The sequence below is a fragment of the Vipera berus genome, assembly GCF_964194415.1.
Source record: "Vipera berus genome assembly, chromosome: Z".
Lineage (NCBI taxonomy): Eukaryota > Metazoa > Chordata > Lepidosauria > Squamata > Viperidae > Vipera > Vipera berus.
Window position 1 is genome coordinate 40,168,511 of NC_138205.1, and position 15,981 is coordinate 40,184,491.

The 15,981-nt window shown below is 35.2% G+C and overlaps 1 protein-coding gene across 3 annotated transcripts in view; it reads left to right on the forward strand.

Moving 5' to 3' along the window:
- Positions 1–15,969, forward strand: part of SMARCE1 (SWI/SNF related BAF chromatin remodeling complex subunit E1) — a 44,697-nt gene extending 28,728 nt beyond the window's left edge. The window contains exons 8-11 of one of the 3 annotated variants that reach the window (XM_081344867.1): positions 3,003–3,175; positions 5,079–5,180; positions 7,846–8,056; positions 11,064–15,969. In XM_081344867.1, coding sequence (XP_081200993.1) covers positions 3,003–3,175; positions 5,079–5,180; positions 7,846–8,056; positions 11,064–11,275 — 698 coding nt within the window. In that variant the 3' untranslated portion in view covers positions 11,276–15,969. Of the gene's footprint in view, positions 1–3,002; positions 3,176–5,078; positions 5,181–7,845; positions 8,057–10,611; positions 11,034–11,063 lie in introns of those variants that run through there. The other 2 variants (XM_081344868.1, XM_081344869.1) reach the window with 2 other exon arrangements.
- Positions 15,970–15,981: the final 12 nt, after the last annotated feature.

Here is a 15,981-nt window from a genome sequence, read left to right on the forward strand (position 1 = left end):
ATCATGCATTTTGTTCCAGTTACTGCTTCAAATCCAGGTATCTTGTCTTAGAAATAAATTATTATTTTGAGAAAGAACCCCCCAGTTTATGATATGCTTCATGAGTATCTTAATTCTAAAACCTGTAACCTTGCTTTCATGATTCAGAACTCCAGTACATCGGTGAAAGAATCCTTGAATTGTATGCTCACTTGGAATTATTAGGATGGGTTGTGAGGGTATATAAATATGATTTGAACTCCCATCTATCATTTTAAAAATTAAACTAAAGTAAAATAATATGGATGAGCAGACCTATTGGCCCCATATATAAATACCTCTAGCATATTTAGCTTTTCAGTCCTTTTTTAAAAACATGGGATTCATTGGTTGGAGGGATAAACTAGAAATTCAAGATTGCTGCTTTGAAGCACTTTTCCAAAAATAGTTTTGGAAAAGACCAAGCCCGTATCTACTATTCGTCATTCTGTCTTTTGAAAAGCACTTAGGAGATATTCTTTGACTTGACTTTGATGTTCCTGGTTTTGACAGGAGGAAAATGGGTGGCTATGAATTCACAGTTGTTCATTAAATAGCTATTTTCAGAGAGAATGAAGTCAAAGAAAGAGTGAGAGCTTGTTGTGTGGGATTCCTTAACCTGCTCTATTTGTCTTGAAAATGGTGACTGATCTTTTTTCTTTTTTAAAATATCAAATCAAAATATTAATTATATAAGGAACTTGTAGATAGTAAATAGTTCACAAAATATATTTTGTTTTATATAAAATATAGTTCATTTCTCCCAGTGCTCATTTTTGCAAATTTCTAATATTGGAGTAAATGATCTTTAATTTAAAATTACCTTGTAACTGATAATAGCAAGTTATTATAAGTAAGCAAATGGGCTGATGAAGAGAAAGAAAAACCTGTTGAGTATCACATAGAAATATTTTTTCCTTATCAGGCCTTTGTGAGAGTGTATATATATTTTGGCCGGATTGTACATTTTCTAAACATATATACCAGGCCAAACTGCGTGCTAACCCAGGAATAGACTTCAATGAGCAGAGAACAGTTTGCTTCCAAATTAAACTTATATGGGATACAATTGATTTCATCTATTTAAAAAACATCTATCATTACATATGAAAAAGGCAGTTGTGTATAATGATAATTATAATTCTTACTTATAATTAGGAATAAGAAACATTGGATTTAAAACTTAGTGTAGTTGTGACTGTCTCTTTTTGATGCAATATGTTTTGGACTACCTTTTTCACAGTCTTCACTATGGTTCATGCTGGTCAAGGCTAATACAGATACAAATTCAAAACCTCTATTATCTATGCTTAGCACCTGAGAAATAAGTTTGATCGTTTGCCTCCATGTCCCAACTATTGTATGAATTTGTTGGATAGATTAAATCTAAGATTAGAAACTTGCAAGTTGCAAAGACTGGAATCCCTTTTTGCAGATTTTTTTCATCCATTATGCCACAAAATATATGTTTGAATAGTAGTAATTATTTACTGACAATTTTTCATTGAAAATAATTCTAATAATGGAGGTTGCCTATCCCAATTGCGTCCACTAAGCCAGGACTATCTCTAATTGAATTTACACTTTCATTTCTCTGCATATGTTCATCAATCCCACTGGATCAGATTATCCTCATTCCGATCTATTATATCTCTTCTTTCTTTTGTTTGCATAGACAGCTAACATATATTTCATTTGTTTGTTTCATTTGGTAATTCATATTCTTTATCATGTATTTATTTTACATATCAAATTGCAATCTTCCATTTGTTAGGGTCATTACCAAATAGACCCATGTATTGACCTGCACTATTCACCATCTCTTTGGTCAATCAAGATTTTGACCAAATATTGCTGTTTTTAATAAAATATAGAAGCCTAAACCAGGTTATCCACCCTTGGTCATTTTTATGCTGATTAAAGCATTGCTTGATAATAGTATGATTATACAGTTTTAGTTAAAACTGCACATTTTAATTTATATGTGTAGCCAAAGCTTGGTTTTACTCCCAAGTATACTTATGCTGTTCTATACTATCTCTAATTAAACATTACTTTGCAAGCCAACATATTAATGTCTGCAAGCCTTTAACATTTGAAATATTAATATAATAATAATAAATGTAGTAATATACATTCAGGATGCATCCTTAACCTAGCAAAATTATTCACTTAACTTCTCTGTTACATGAAAACCAACTATTTTACCTTTGCAGGACTAAATCATTCTTTGCTAAGGAAAATTAAATTTCATAATCACAATTTAGTAACCTATATGAGTATATTTTCCCTTGTTTCCCAGAAAGTATGACCTACGCTGAAAATAAGCCCTAGCTTAATTTTTTTATTTTTGGGAGTGGACCTAATATAAGCCGTACCCTACCCCACCCCCCCGACCCCCAAATAAACCTCCTTCTGGGGCAAGGCACATGCCTAAAAATCAAGCTAGGGCAAGAGTGGAGGGCTGGAGCTTACAATTGCAGCCAGGTCTCCCATGAATCGACACTTGCCTGGCTGGAAGGAGCAGCTTCATTCTGTAGCTGAGAATGGAGCTCGGCCTGTATTTCGGACTCAGGCCTTTCTGGAAGGCCTATGTAGTTGAGAACCGAGCTGTGGATTGACCTCTGACTGCGAAATGCAGGCCAACTCCATTCTCAGCTGCAGAATGAAGCTGCTCCTTCAGCTGCAGAAGAAGTGGCCTGGCTGGGCGGGGCTGTTGGTGCCGCTGCTGTGAGGTGAGTGGAAAAGACACACACACACACAGTCCTGGTGCCTCTTTTAGAGACAAAAAAATAAAACCGGGTCTTATTTTTGAGAAAACACGGTAGATGTATTTTTATTTTGCATATGTCAGCTTTTGAGCCATCAGGCATTCCGGAAAAAAAGCTGAAATGTTTTTATCAATGATATTAAATTGATAGAAAGGAATAAGGAATAGCATAAAGTTTATCCCAGGCACATCACTGTGCATGATTTTGTTTCAGATTATGATGATGGATTTTCTATGAAACATACTGCTACTGCCCGTTTCCAGAGAAACCATCGCTTAATTAGTGAGATCCTGAGCGAAAGCGTAGTCCCTGATGTTAGATCTGTGGTTACTACAGCAAGAATGCAAGTCCTCAAACGCCAAGTACAGTCATTAATGGTTCACCAGGTAAAGTATGAACACAAATGGGTGGGATAAGATGAGATGGGGTTTAAGAAGAGTTTATTTAAGGCAGTGGATCCAGAATTGTAAATGCTCATATGGTAGTTCACCTATTGTGTGATAATAACTGCAAGAACATTGGATAGATCTCCATGATTGTTTTTAACTAAGTTCAGATCTTTTTTATAATTTCTTCCTCCAACCTTTGAAACTTTTAGGTCTTTACGCCTTTTACTTGAGAAATCTCACTACTTTGCTGTTCCAAATTTGCTTTACCATAAATGTTGCAGTTACATAAACCAGATTTGTAATTGATCTGTGGTATTATACATAGATTTAACAAGAACTGAAAGAACATTTAGTCATCATTATGAGACAAAATAATTTTTTCAGCAATATCTTAGCTGCTGCTTCTTAATCAGACTGTGACTGTGTAAAGCACAACTGATGTACAAACTGAGTTGGTAAACCACAAAGATGCTTATGGAGAGGTAACTCAAGCCAGTATGAATTCAACATAAGTAACTTTCCAACTGAAATTGATTATTATATCGAATAGATATATGTATCCAATAACATTTCCTCCCATTTTTTATAAAAATTAAATCTTGTTACTTTGTTGGTATGGTCAGGGATCATAATATACAAGCTGAAGAAGAAGCTGACCTTTTTTCCTTCTTAGAAAATAGCTAGGGAGTTCCTGGGTGTGTGTGTTCATTAATAGTTTGTTTTGAATTTTCTTTATCCTCAGCATAAAAGATTGTATCTCTTGCCCAGTATTAACATTTTCATATTGTCCCATTCTTTTCACATAGGCAAGAACATTTTCCTATGAGTGTGAGTTTAATGCAGCAGATTTGAATTATCCTTAAAATTACTTCTTATATCTGAAAACATGCTAAGATGAATATTTCTGCTCATAGAGCTTACCTCTCTTACTTGCCTTTAGGAGAGATAAAGAATGAGATCTAACCTAAGTACCTTAGATCAGGGGTCCTCAATCCCCGGGCCATGGCCCATTACTGTCTGTGGCCTATTAGGAATTGGGCCCACAAGCATCAGGCGAACGAGCAAAGCTTCATCCGCGCATGTGCAGGATCTAGGTTGCATGTGAAACCATCTCCCTCACCCTGTCTGCGGAAAACAATTTTTCTTCTGAAACCAGTCCCTGGTGCCAGAAAAGTTGGGACCACTGCTTTAGATTATATCTTTTGGGAAATGAGAACATTTCTGTACATACTATGCTCTATCACAAAAATGCAACTATTGAATTAAATGAAACAAGAATCTGCTGCTTTTAAAGATACTGCCAGACTTTTTCATTAACATGGAAAGAGCAGAACCTACTTTTCTACATATGTGTTAAATTTCAGATATTGGTAGATTGGTGTCTTATTCTGAATTGTCTATTCTTGAAATTCTTATTCTGCAATGCTGAAAGCTACATCAGATAAAATAAATATCATACTTTCATAGTTCTTATAGCCCATAAGGAAGTTTTGAGCACTTTTTTGTAGACTTCAGATAAATTCAGATTAATCATAAAACAACTAATTTGTGAGAAATTTCTCAATACAGGGCAGGTTTTGGCATAAGAGAGATATGTTATTTGCCACATATTTTAGAAAGATCTGAAAAGGATGATTCAAGTGTTCATATAATCAGGTATGGATATTTGCCTTCTTCTGAAGCGCACAGTATGCGCAAAGCCTTAAAGATACTTACAGCCTTTGAATCAGGTTTCTGCTTTCCAATTTGCAAAGCATTCAAGATCTACTGATGTGTTGCAAAAAATAAATTCAATTTCCCTTTTTCATAACTTTCTCAGCAATCAAATATACCAGTACATTTCAAATGTGTATTTGGTTTTTTTTCTTCACTGAATACTTTCATTTTCCCATCTACACAGCGTAAACTTGAAGCTGAACTCCTTCAAATAGAAGAACGTCATCAAGAAAAGAAGAGGAAGTTTTTGGAAAGCACGGAATCCTTTAACAGTGAGCTTAAACGGGTAGGGTCCTCTAGAACATCTCTGTTTCACTAAACATATGTAGACGTCCCTGGTCTTTTTTCAGGTCAGATGGAAAGAAGACATGCAGGTTAAATCTACTGTTGTGTGCCCCAAACCTGTAAGTTGCCTAGGGGCAAAATCATACTTTCAGTTTTTAATGTGTTTTGTGCTTGGATCCTTGTGCCTAATGTTTTATTGGACATTAGTGCAAATGAAGCCTGAGTTCAAAAAAATCTATGCATGGATGACGTGGATCTACCTGAATCTAGGATTAGTTTTATTTATTTATTTTATTTATTTATTTAGATTTATATACCGCCCTTTCCCGAAGGACTCAGGGCGGTTTACAGGGCATTTAAAAAACAGTCAATACAAACATTAAAACAAATTAAAAGAGATTAAATAGAACCCTGAGAAAATTGTTGTTGTTGTTAGCTGCGAAGTCGTGTCCGACCCATCGCGACCCTATGGACAACGTTCCTCCAGGCCTTCCTGTCCTCCTGAGAAAATTAAAACCCAGTTAAAATTAAAATTAAAAATATTCTCAGCCTGGGCCAGAGAGCTCGAAGAGCCAGGTCTTCAGGTCCCGGCGGAATGAACGGAGGTTGGGGGCAGTCCTAAGCTCCGCAGGCAGCTGGTTCCACAGGGCAGGCGCACCCACTGAGAAGGCCCTACCCCTGGGTGTTACCCGCCGGCAGTCTTTAACCGGCGGCACCCTGAGGAGACCCTCCCTGTGGGAGCGCACTGGACGAAGGGAACTTGATGCTGGTAGCAGGTGTTCCCTCAAATATCCCGGACCCTCGCCATTTAGGGCTTTATAGGTCATCACCAGAGGATTCCTGATGCCTTTTGTAAATATTTTTCCCATGTCCTATTGGAAAATTTGGGGGGGAAATGCAAAAATACCTCGCTCTGCACCGATGCTAATTTCAAAATGAAAGAAATACAGATCAAAAAGTTCACAGCTGTTCTAACCAAAGCATTAAGTTGGAAGTAGATGGTTTTCCAGATGGCTTTCCAGATTTTTGAACTAGAATTCCTTGCCTAAGGAAGAAATTTAAAACATCTAACAGATACCCATGCACTACATTTTCACTACATTGTATATTTGGCTATAACTATTTCACCTGCCGTCTGACTAGCAAATTCAAATTATTGAATAAACCTTCAAGGAGATAATTATCAGGAAAACAATTTCAAATTAACTTTCTGATCTCATTTAATAGTTCATATTTTCTTTCTCTTTACTTGCCTCTTCTTCAGTAGGGTAATATTGCATTCTGTGTATTCACATCCTTCATCTGAGACCTGGATACAATTTATGTATGAAGTGATACATGACCAAAGATAGCTCATTCATTATAATTGGTGAAGCTTACTGTGGATACTCTTATAAATATGCATTTTAGCCTATTTTTAGTACAACACAGTGATACTTCTAGTTAGACATGTCTGAGATTACATTGTAAGCAAACTGTTGAATTCTCCTTAGAATTCCTATTTCTAAAGTTGCTCATTTTTCCTTCAAAGAAAGATCTTCAAAAAGTGATGATAAAAAGTTTATCTGTAGATATTATAACTGTATAAACTGTCAAAAACAGGTCTAAATTGTTAGCGAATTGAATAGGTCAATTCATTGCACTCAGTAAAACTATGTAAGTGCAATACTAAAAGTATTGTAAAATGAATAGTGTTGACTAAGAATTGCAGATTACCTTCAGATTTATAATTGAATCACTACAGAATTTTTCAGCAGGTTTAAACCTGTCTGGTTAGAAATTTTACTATTGGCAAATAAGTTTCTTCATTGTCTGGCATGTGGATTAGCCTCCTTTGTTCCTTCTCCAAATTCTGTGTTCTTTTGGTACTTGGCTTTTCCATTTTGCCATGATATATTTGGCCCAGTTGTATTGCTTATAATAAAAATGATGCATTTGTTGTTTTGGAATTACAGTATATGGGACAGTAACTGTTACAGAGTCAGGCTAGAAATGTATAGTGTTTGCAACCTCTTAACTAACACTTCTGGGATTTTAGTATAAAGTACTATATTATCATTTTCTAATGAACTTGTTTTTCTTCAGTTAATAGTAGTTTAAACCCAGCTTATGCAAGGAGTATTTTATTGGCAAAGTTGCCATACTGCCTGTGGAGTAGATGGGTTGTTATAAAGTCACTTTGTGAAGTTTTGGTTTTGAATAGTAGTACAGGCAGTTCACGACTTAAAACCATTCACCATTCACTGTTTGAAATTACAATGGCACTGAAAAAGTGACTTATGGCTGTTTTTCACACAACTGTAGCAGTGTTCACATGGTCATGTGATCAAAATTCAAACACTTGGCAACTGGCATGTGTTTATGACAGTTGCAGAGTTCCAGGGTCATGTGATCACCTTTTGCAACCTTCTGACAAACAAAGTCAATAGGGAAGCTAGATTCATTTAACAACCATATTAGTAACTTAACTGCAGTGATTCACTTAACAACTGTGTCAAGAAAGGTAAAATGGGGCAAAATTCCTTTAACAACTGTCTTGCTTAGCAACAGACATTTTGGACTCCATTGCAGTCGTAAGTTGAGTATTACCTGTAGTAGGATAGGAAAATATTCTGATAGGAGCCCTGGATTGAAAAGTGTCTTGTTTCTTTCCTTTCTCTTGCTAGCTGTGCAGCCTGAAGGTAGAAGTGGACATGGAGAAAATTGCAGCAGAAATTGCACAGGCTGAAGAACAAGCCCGTAAGCGACAGGAAGAAAGGGAGAAAGAGGCTGCAGAGCAAGCTGAACGCAGTCAGACCAGCATGGGCACTGAGGAGGAGCAGGCAGCCAGCAAGACAGAGGAGAAAAAAGAAGAGGGAACTCCTCCCATGGAAACAGGTAATTGGAGTGGAGGGTGACCATCAATCACATATTAGAGATGAAGAGAAAATGGTGCTTTTAAAAACAATCTTTGGGGAAAATTAATTTAATAGAGGACCAATTTATAAAGTAGACTCTTTTTTCAGCCATGTGCATTGAATATGCAGATTTGTTTTTCAGAAATTGTTCTCTTCCTTCCATAGATACCAAATAATCGTGCTTATCTTTTTCAGAGATGATGATTTTTAAAACCTTTGTAAGGTATTTTCAGTAAAAGTAGAAAATTTGTTCCCTGACATCATAGCCCTCTCTCAATGCCTAGGAAGCCCGAAGTTCATTTCAGGAAAATGAAATCACAGGTCACGCATTTCCGAGATGGAGGCTTCTATTTATTTTAAGTACTGAAGGTGAAATTTGCCTTAATTCAGCTGGTCAATTTGGGACACGGGAGAAAACCACTCTTCATGAATGGGTGTGTCTTGTATCTGTTTAACATCTCATTCATATCTCTCTCCAGTTAGAGCTCTTTTCAATTTATACATTATTGAATTTGACTGTATTTTAGCATGCAGGTAGTCCTCAACTTACAACCATTCATTTAGCAACCTTTCGAAATTACAACAGCACTGGAAAAAGTCCTCAAACTTACAGTCATCACTACATCCCCAAAGTCACATAATCAAAATTTAGGTGCTTGGCAACCAGCATATGTGTGCAATGATTGCAGTGTCCCAGGATGATGTGATTGCCATTTGCTGTCTTCTCAGCCCAGAAGCAAAGTCAAGGGGACTTTTAACAACAACATGATTAACTTAACAACTGCAGTGATTTGTTTTAACAACTATGGCAAAAAAGGCCATAAAGTTGGGTGTGACTCACTTAACAACCATCTTGGTTAACAAGGGAAATTCTGGTTCCAAATATGGTTGTAAGTTGAGGACTACATATATATGTATCTGTGTCTATGTATGTGTGTGTGTATGGAACAGAGTGGTCTGCAAAACAAGAATGTTAATATAAAAAAGGGTACAAGACAAGGGTGTCCATTATCTCCTTTGCTATTTATATTAACTTTGGAAGCGTTGAATAGAAATATTAGACAAGACCCATAAACTAAGGGAATGGAGATAAAAGATGAACAGTACAAACTACAAGCATTTGTGGAGGACTTGGTATTCATACTTGAAGAACCCTTGGAGACAAACCCTAAATTACTGAAAAAGATAGAAGAATTTGGAGAACTAGCAGGACTGAAAATAAATAGAGAAAAGACCAAGGTTATAGTTAAGAACTTCACAGATAAACAGAAAAGTCAATTGTCAAGAAAAAATAGATCCCCAGATAGTTAAGAAAGTTAAATACTTGGGAATATATCTAATAGCAATAAAAGAAGACAATTCTACAAAATTATTAAAACAAATAAAACTAGACCCGGAAAAAGAAAAATTTACAATTGTCAATCTTAGGAAGAGTAGCTACGGTCAAGATAAATATCTTAACCAAAACTATTGTTTCTATTTCAAACAATACCTATAAAATTAGAGAAAAAAATTATTTGATGAGTTAAATACATTGACTTTGAAATTCATCTGGCAAGAGAAAAAAGCTAGAATCAGATTGAAATTGTTACAAGAATCAAAAGAAAATGGAGGCTTTGGATTCCCAGCCTGGACTTTATACTACCAAGTACATGCATTAACATGGTTAAAGGAATGGATTACTCTTGGACACAAAAGACTACTATACTTAGAAGGACGTGATTTGCAGTTGGGATGGCATGCCTTTGTATGGTATGGAAAGAACAAAATTCATAGATACTTTCAAAACCACTGTGCAAGAAATGCCTTATTTTTAACATGGGAAAAGATAAAAGTGAAAATATATATGAAAATTCCAGGGCGGCTTTCAACAATGGAAGCATTCACTCACCTTAATTTAATTAATCCTGAGAAAACATTAATGTACAAATATATTTTGAATATTGAAGAGAACTTAAAAACCAAACGAGCTGGAAAACAGGGCATCAACTTATCATGGTGGCCTCATTTAAAAGGACAAACAAGATATGAGAATGATAAGATGTATGGTTTCTATAAAGAGCAGACAATGTTTGAACTGGTACTATTAACATCAGACAAAACACTGATTAAGAAATTGTATAAATTTTTGTTAAGCTTAAAGATGGAAGATGAACAAGTAAAAGACTATAACATGGGCATAGAAAGCTGGCAAAATCTGAAAGAAACTATAAAATAACAATGGCAACTGCATATAAAGAAAATCTGTATAAAATGTTTTATAGATGGCACCTACTACCGGCCAGACTAGCAAAAATGTTTAAAAATATGTCAGTAATGTAGGCAAAAACCAGGCACGTACTATCATCTTTGGTGGACGTGTCTAAAGAAAAAAAAATGGACAAAAATTCATACTTGGTTGAAAAAAAATATTAAGAAAGCATCAATTTTAAGCTAGGATTATTTTTATTAGGCATAATTACAGGAAAATATGAGAAAGAAAATGTATATTTAATGGTACATGTACTAACAGTAGCAAGAATTGTTTATGCGCAGAATTGGAAAAATGAAGAAACACCTTCTGAAAATGATATCATCAAGAAAATACTGGAATGTGTAGAAATGGACAGGCTCACATTGAAGATTAAAGAAAAAGAAGATACAGAGTATTTTCAAATATGGGATGTATTTTACCAGTCGTTGGAAAGACAGGATGGAGAATAGGATTTTGCTACATGTTATTAAGATAAGACCCAGACAGCATGTTGTTTATTAGGCACTTATGAAGTGTAAATTGATTTTAAAAAATAAATAATTTGTTTTTTAAAATATATATATATATATATTCTGCAAAACATTGAGCATCAAGCTAATAATACGCATACCTTGAGACTCCCTTTTTTTCTCTGCCTACCAATCATTTATTTCCTTGTTCTCTTGTTCTTGAAAAATATTCTAGTAATTCAAATTAAGAATATCGCTGCTTTTTGTGTGTGTGTCTATGACAGAAGAACCTCCTCCAGAAGAAGCTATTGAGAATCAGCAGAATGGCGAAGGGACGTCCACTCCTGAAGACAAGGAGAGTGGGCAAGAAGGTGTTGAAAGCATGGCAGAGGAAGGAACAAGTGATAGCAACACTGGTTCAGAAAGCAATAGTGCCCTAGCTGAAGAACCCCCAGCTGACCCAGTAACTTCAGAAGATGGTGAAAAGAAAGAGTAAACTAAAAGTCACTTCTTTCCATATAGGTCTTTACCTTTTAAAAAGATTTGTGAGTTGTAGTGGAGTTAATATGTAAACTGTCATTAGTATTGTTGTAGGTTATTTGTTTCACAATGTAGCCCATGCATTTTTATTATATATGCTATGATAAGAACTGAATAGTTACCCAACAATATGATTTATACGAACAGCATCATATTTCTTAAGAAAACAATTTAGCTTTGATTGATTTTGTTATTTTCCTACATCTAAGCCTTTGAAAAGTTACTTTGTTCTCAGAAGTGGACTGCTTAGGGTGAGATTTAACTAGCCCAAATTATAGCTGCTTTTGGACCTGATCAAGATTCATTCTTATGGAAACTATAGAATTTAAATAACTGCTCATTTTCAACAAAAATCTCCTATTTCTATTACATACAAAACAAATGCTATGTTGCACCGTGCAGCTCATTCAAAATCAGATTTTTCTGGCTCTCCATACATTTTTAAAATACTAATTTTAAATTAAAATAAAAAATAGTATGTGCAACTTCACAGAAGAAAAAATGCACCAGGACAAGTACATAAAAATCATAGGATGCCTTATTCTCCTGATAGTTCCTTGTTTTGGGATCTATAAAAGAAAAACACCTGCACTATTGCATATGCTAAAGACTTTCAGCACTAAAAGCCAACATTGATAAAATGATATTTCTAATTTCTATACTTCTAAACCCCAGAGGCTTTCATCTGTCTTTCACTGCATACCTTGCTTGTTTGCTTTTTTTTTTCTCTCTCTCTCCCTTGCAGCAATACAGTTTCTTATGCAAGCAGAACACATATTCTCCCAAGGCATATGATTCTTTAGGCCATTCTTGTCGAAAATATGACTGCATTATTCACTTTCATTATGTTCCGAGTAATGTGGGATTCTTTTTGGCAGGCTCTCTTCTGCTCTCCCAACAATACTCTGTGATGTCAGGTTTGACAATGATTTGATGCAAGGGTGTGGTAGAACATAGTTCCTGGGACTTGCTTAAGGCTTATCAAGTTTTCTCCTTCACATCTGTACTAAGCAGCAAAAGCTAATTCTCTGACAATTGAAGCCTGAAATATTTCTTGCATCTTCATGTAGTTTTTTTTTTAAGCGTGAGCCATCAAAGTTTTGATTTAGGGTTAAAATCTCCAAGGAATTTAAGTAAAAGATGGTAACTTAACTAAAGAAAGGCACTAGGTTTATAGAAATTTCCTAATCCACTGTTGGTTTATAGATTTGTAGTGGCTTTTGTTTAGATTCTTCCTTTTTTACTCTGTTTATTCAAAATGTTTTTTGATATAATAAACCAATACTTGTTTTAAGACAGTGAAATAATTGCAGTGGTCTGTACTTGTCTTGGACACGCTGATAGTAAAGTGCTGTTTTCTTTAAGACCAAACTAGAGAGATTTTAAAAAAAAACATCTCCTTGCAGTAAATCAACTTTCATTAGTGCCAGTCCAGTCCTGGGACATAATGGTAGGGGAGAATATATTTAAAATATGTCCATTCAGTTCAGTGAGAAACTACTGAGCCTCATAGTTGTGGCTGAGCCAGAACTATTCACAATATTTGTGAAATATTTTCAGTATTTCTAACAAGTACATGCCTTTCCCCTTATTTGTTTTGCATTTTTAAAAATTGTTCCTTGCAGAAAAAGGCTTGTATACATTTTCATAATTTTCTCTCACACCCAGCTAGTTTGTTGTTGAGGATACTGTCAGCCAAATCTGATGTGCTCTGCAAAAACAACTTTTTTTATCCCAATTACTGAGTGGTCCTGAGTTGTCTAGTAAGTGGGTTCCCTGTGTCCATAATATGTGTCAGAAACCCCTTCAAACTTTCTTTCCGGGGCTCTGCCATTCTAATGGGAGGCAGGAGATTTGTCTCTGCTGGGAGGGGGCCTTGGGGCTGTTTAAAAAAAAACACTAAGCAAAACTCTAAATATTCTCACAAGGAAATGTTAGGATCATATTTGTGCCCGTATTATATTCCCCAAATGAAAACAATATATTTTTGACAGCTGTGTCAAGACAACCATTTAGACCAGCAAAAACCTGCATCAGTGTATAAAACAAATTTGTTGGATTGAGGTAATAAAATAAGCATCTTGGTTGCAAATGCTTCCTAACTTTGGCATAGTGTCTTGGCAATAAGATATATAGCTTGGAAGAAATATGGATTGGATTTGCATAACGCACTTCAAATGATTATTAATATGCCCATTTTCTTGGTTTGCACAACATATTGAATCATAAATTAATCAAACAGACCAACATGTCAAAATACAAAAGAACCTGATTACAATCAAGACTGAGAAAGCTTATACTGTTTTTTGAATGTATTCACTAAAGCTAAATGCTGAGTAAAGGTATGTGAAACTACTTACAGAATGAGGCAATAATTACTCTAAACCTGCTAATGAGGGCTTTGATCTTACAGTTGAATTCTGTATCATGGAGGCAGGATTCATTCACATTTCTAAAATTCTCATTAAGGATCTTGTGTATCTTTTTTCTTAAATTCTTCAAGCGGCAGGCAAGTGCTTTTGGTGCAGTAACCCTGAAAAGCTTGAAACTCTCACCTGCAAGATACATATTTTTAATGATGACTTCAATTTGTTTGTGTCATGATGCCCAACCCAGATTACATTCCTTTTTGACTTAGCAAAAACAAGTACCAGGGTAATTTGTGTCCCTCCGCCTACACTAACTTTCTTGCCTCACTTCTTTTCCCAAGAACCTCAAGGCAATTTACACAGTTTCTTCACTTATAAACAATTGTGTAAAGTAGGTTAGACTGTGAGAAAGAATAAATAACTTGGCCCAAGATCACTCAGTAACTTTCATGGTTAAGAATCAAAAATTTTATCACCCATAGTCCTAGCTTGATACAGTAACTCAGTCTTCCTTAAACCAAATTCTTCCAAATGTTTTGGTCTGTAACTCCTATCATTGGTCATCATGGCTGATGATGATGGAAACTTGAGCCCAAAATAATTGGAGGGATACAGATCAGTGAAATATGCTGTAATCATTGTATCATGCTATTCTCCCAATTCTACTGATGTAGATGTATTTTTGGAAATATTTATATTTATAAAACTTTCTGTTCTGTAAGAGTCTATGAAGTAGTTGTATCACTTTGCACAATTGCTCCTTGAAACTTGGGTGTGGAGTAAATGATTTTTTGTAAGCACCTGAGGCAACTTTCAGAGTGTATGTGTTCTTATGTAAAACCCCAGGAGGAATTGGCTCCTGAAGACAGTTTAAATCCATGCTATCAAAATTTCATTAACTTTCTCTCCACCCAAAGCTCTGATAGTCTTGTTCCAACATGTTCCTGTTCTATCTTGACTTCACCAACTTCAGGTATACTCAACGTGGGTTTCTGTTCCTGGTTCTGCCCCGCCCCCACCACCACCCACTGTCATATAGGAGCCAGATGAAGTTTTGTAGTAACATCAAACTAGTCTGGAGTATCAAATTGTATAGAAGGGAATTAAGAACAAATGATAATATTAAGAGTAATTTAGGACATTTGTGGTTTTGCTGTAAGGGTTGAAACTGGTTATGTTAAATTGTCCAAGATCAAAGTGAAGATTTACATGGGAAGCTCTATGGAATTTTATATATGTAAATGTAAATTGGAAGCAGAAAATGACAATGGGAAATGGTTGTAATCCATTGATTTTCGTCCTGTGCTTAATGTCCAGAATTAAATATGCTTATCAAATTAGTGACTTTATGATGACCTAGAATTTCCTTGACATTATTTAGGAGATTTAGATTGTAAAAGAACAAGATCAAGGGAATGGATAAATGGTCAGTATGAAGCTTTTGATAGTTTCAAAATAGGGTGTTAATTTTTTACAGTTTCCTTTATATGTATCAATATACCTATTTTTGAAAGTGCATCCTCCACTGAATACAAACAGGTATCCATGATTCTTGTATGGCTTTCTGCTTCTATATGTTTCCAAATAATTCTGGAATGCAAGAATAAATCTTGCTTATTTAGAGCTGATTTTTCCCCCTTCATGCCAAAGTAATTTGGCTGTTTTAGAGATATGCTATTTTTCATGCCTAGGTTGACTTAGTTGCTTGGCTCCAAAATTTATGTCTTGAGCCAGTTTTATATTGTGGAACCATTTGCCCCCATCTTCATGGTAGGCAGCCTACTGCACCCAAGAATTTGTGTTACTTCCCTCAAAAGCCAATTGTGATTCTCAATGTTTAAATGAAAAAAAAATATTTTTTTCATTTTCTTTTGAGATTAGTTAAGTTGAAAGAGGAAGAGAGAATTCAATATATGAGGCTTAGGAGAAAAAATCATGAAATACCCTCTTTTTTGCTTTAACTGTTTTCTTTCCTATTGACTGTTATGACATGACTTACATGGAATACTCAGCCAAATATAAAATTATTATTAGTCATCCATGAGCTGACTCACAAAAATATACAATTAATACTTTTGGACAAGGGCAAGAACTAGAAACTTGAAAACTTTGAGTTATTGTACTCACCTAAGCATACTTCTACCACCAGCAATAGCTTGATTGCAAAAGAAAGCAGATAGAGGACCAAAAAGGTTATGGTTTCTTAAATTTACTCTGTTTTCAAGTTTAGGAAATTCTGTCTTTTAAGTAAATAACCGTTGAAAGTGCAAATTTCAAACTTAAGAGCAAAAGC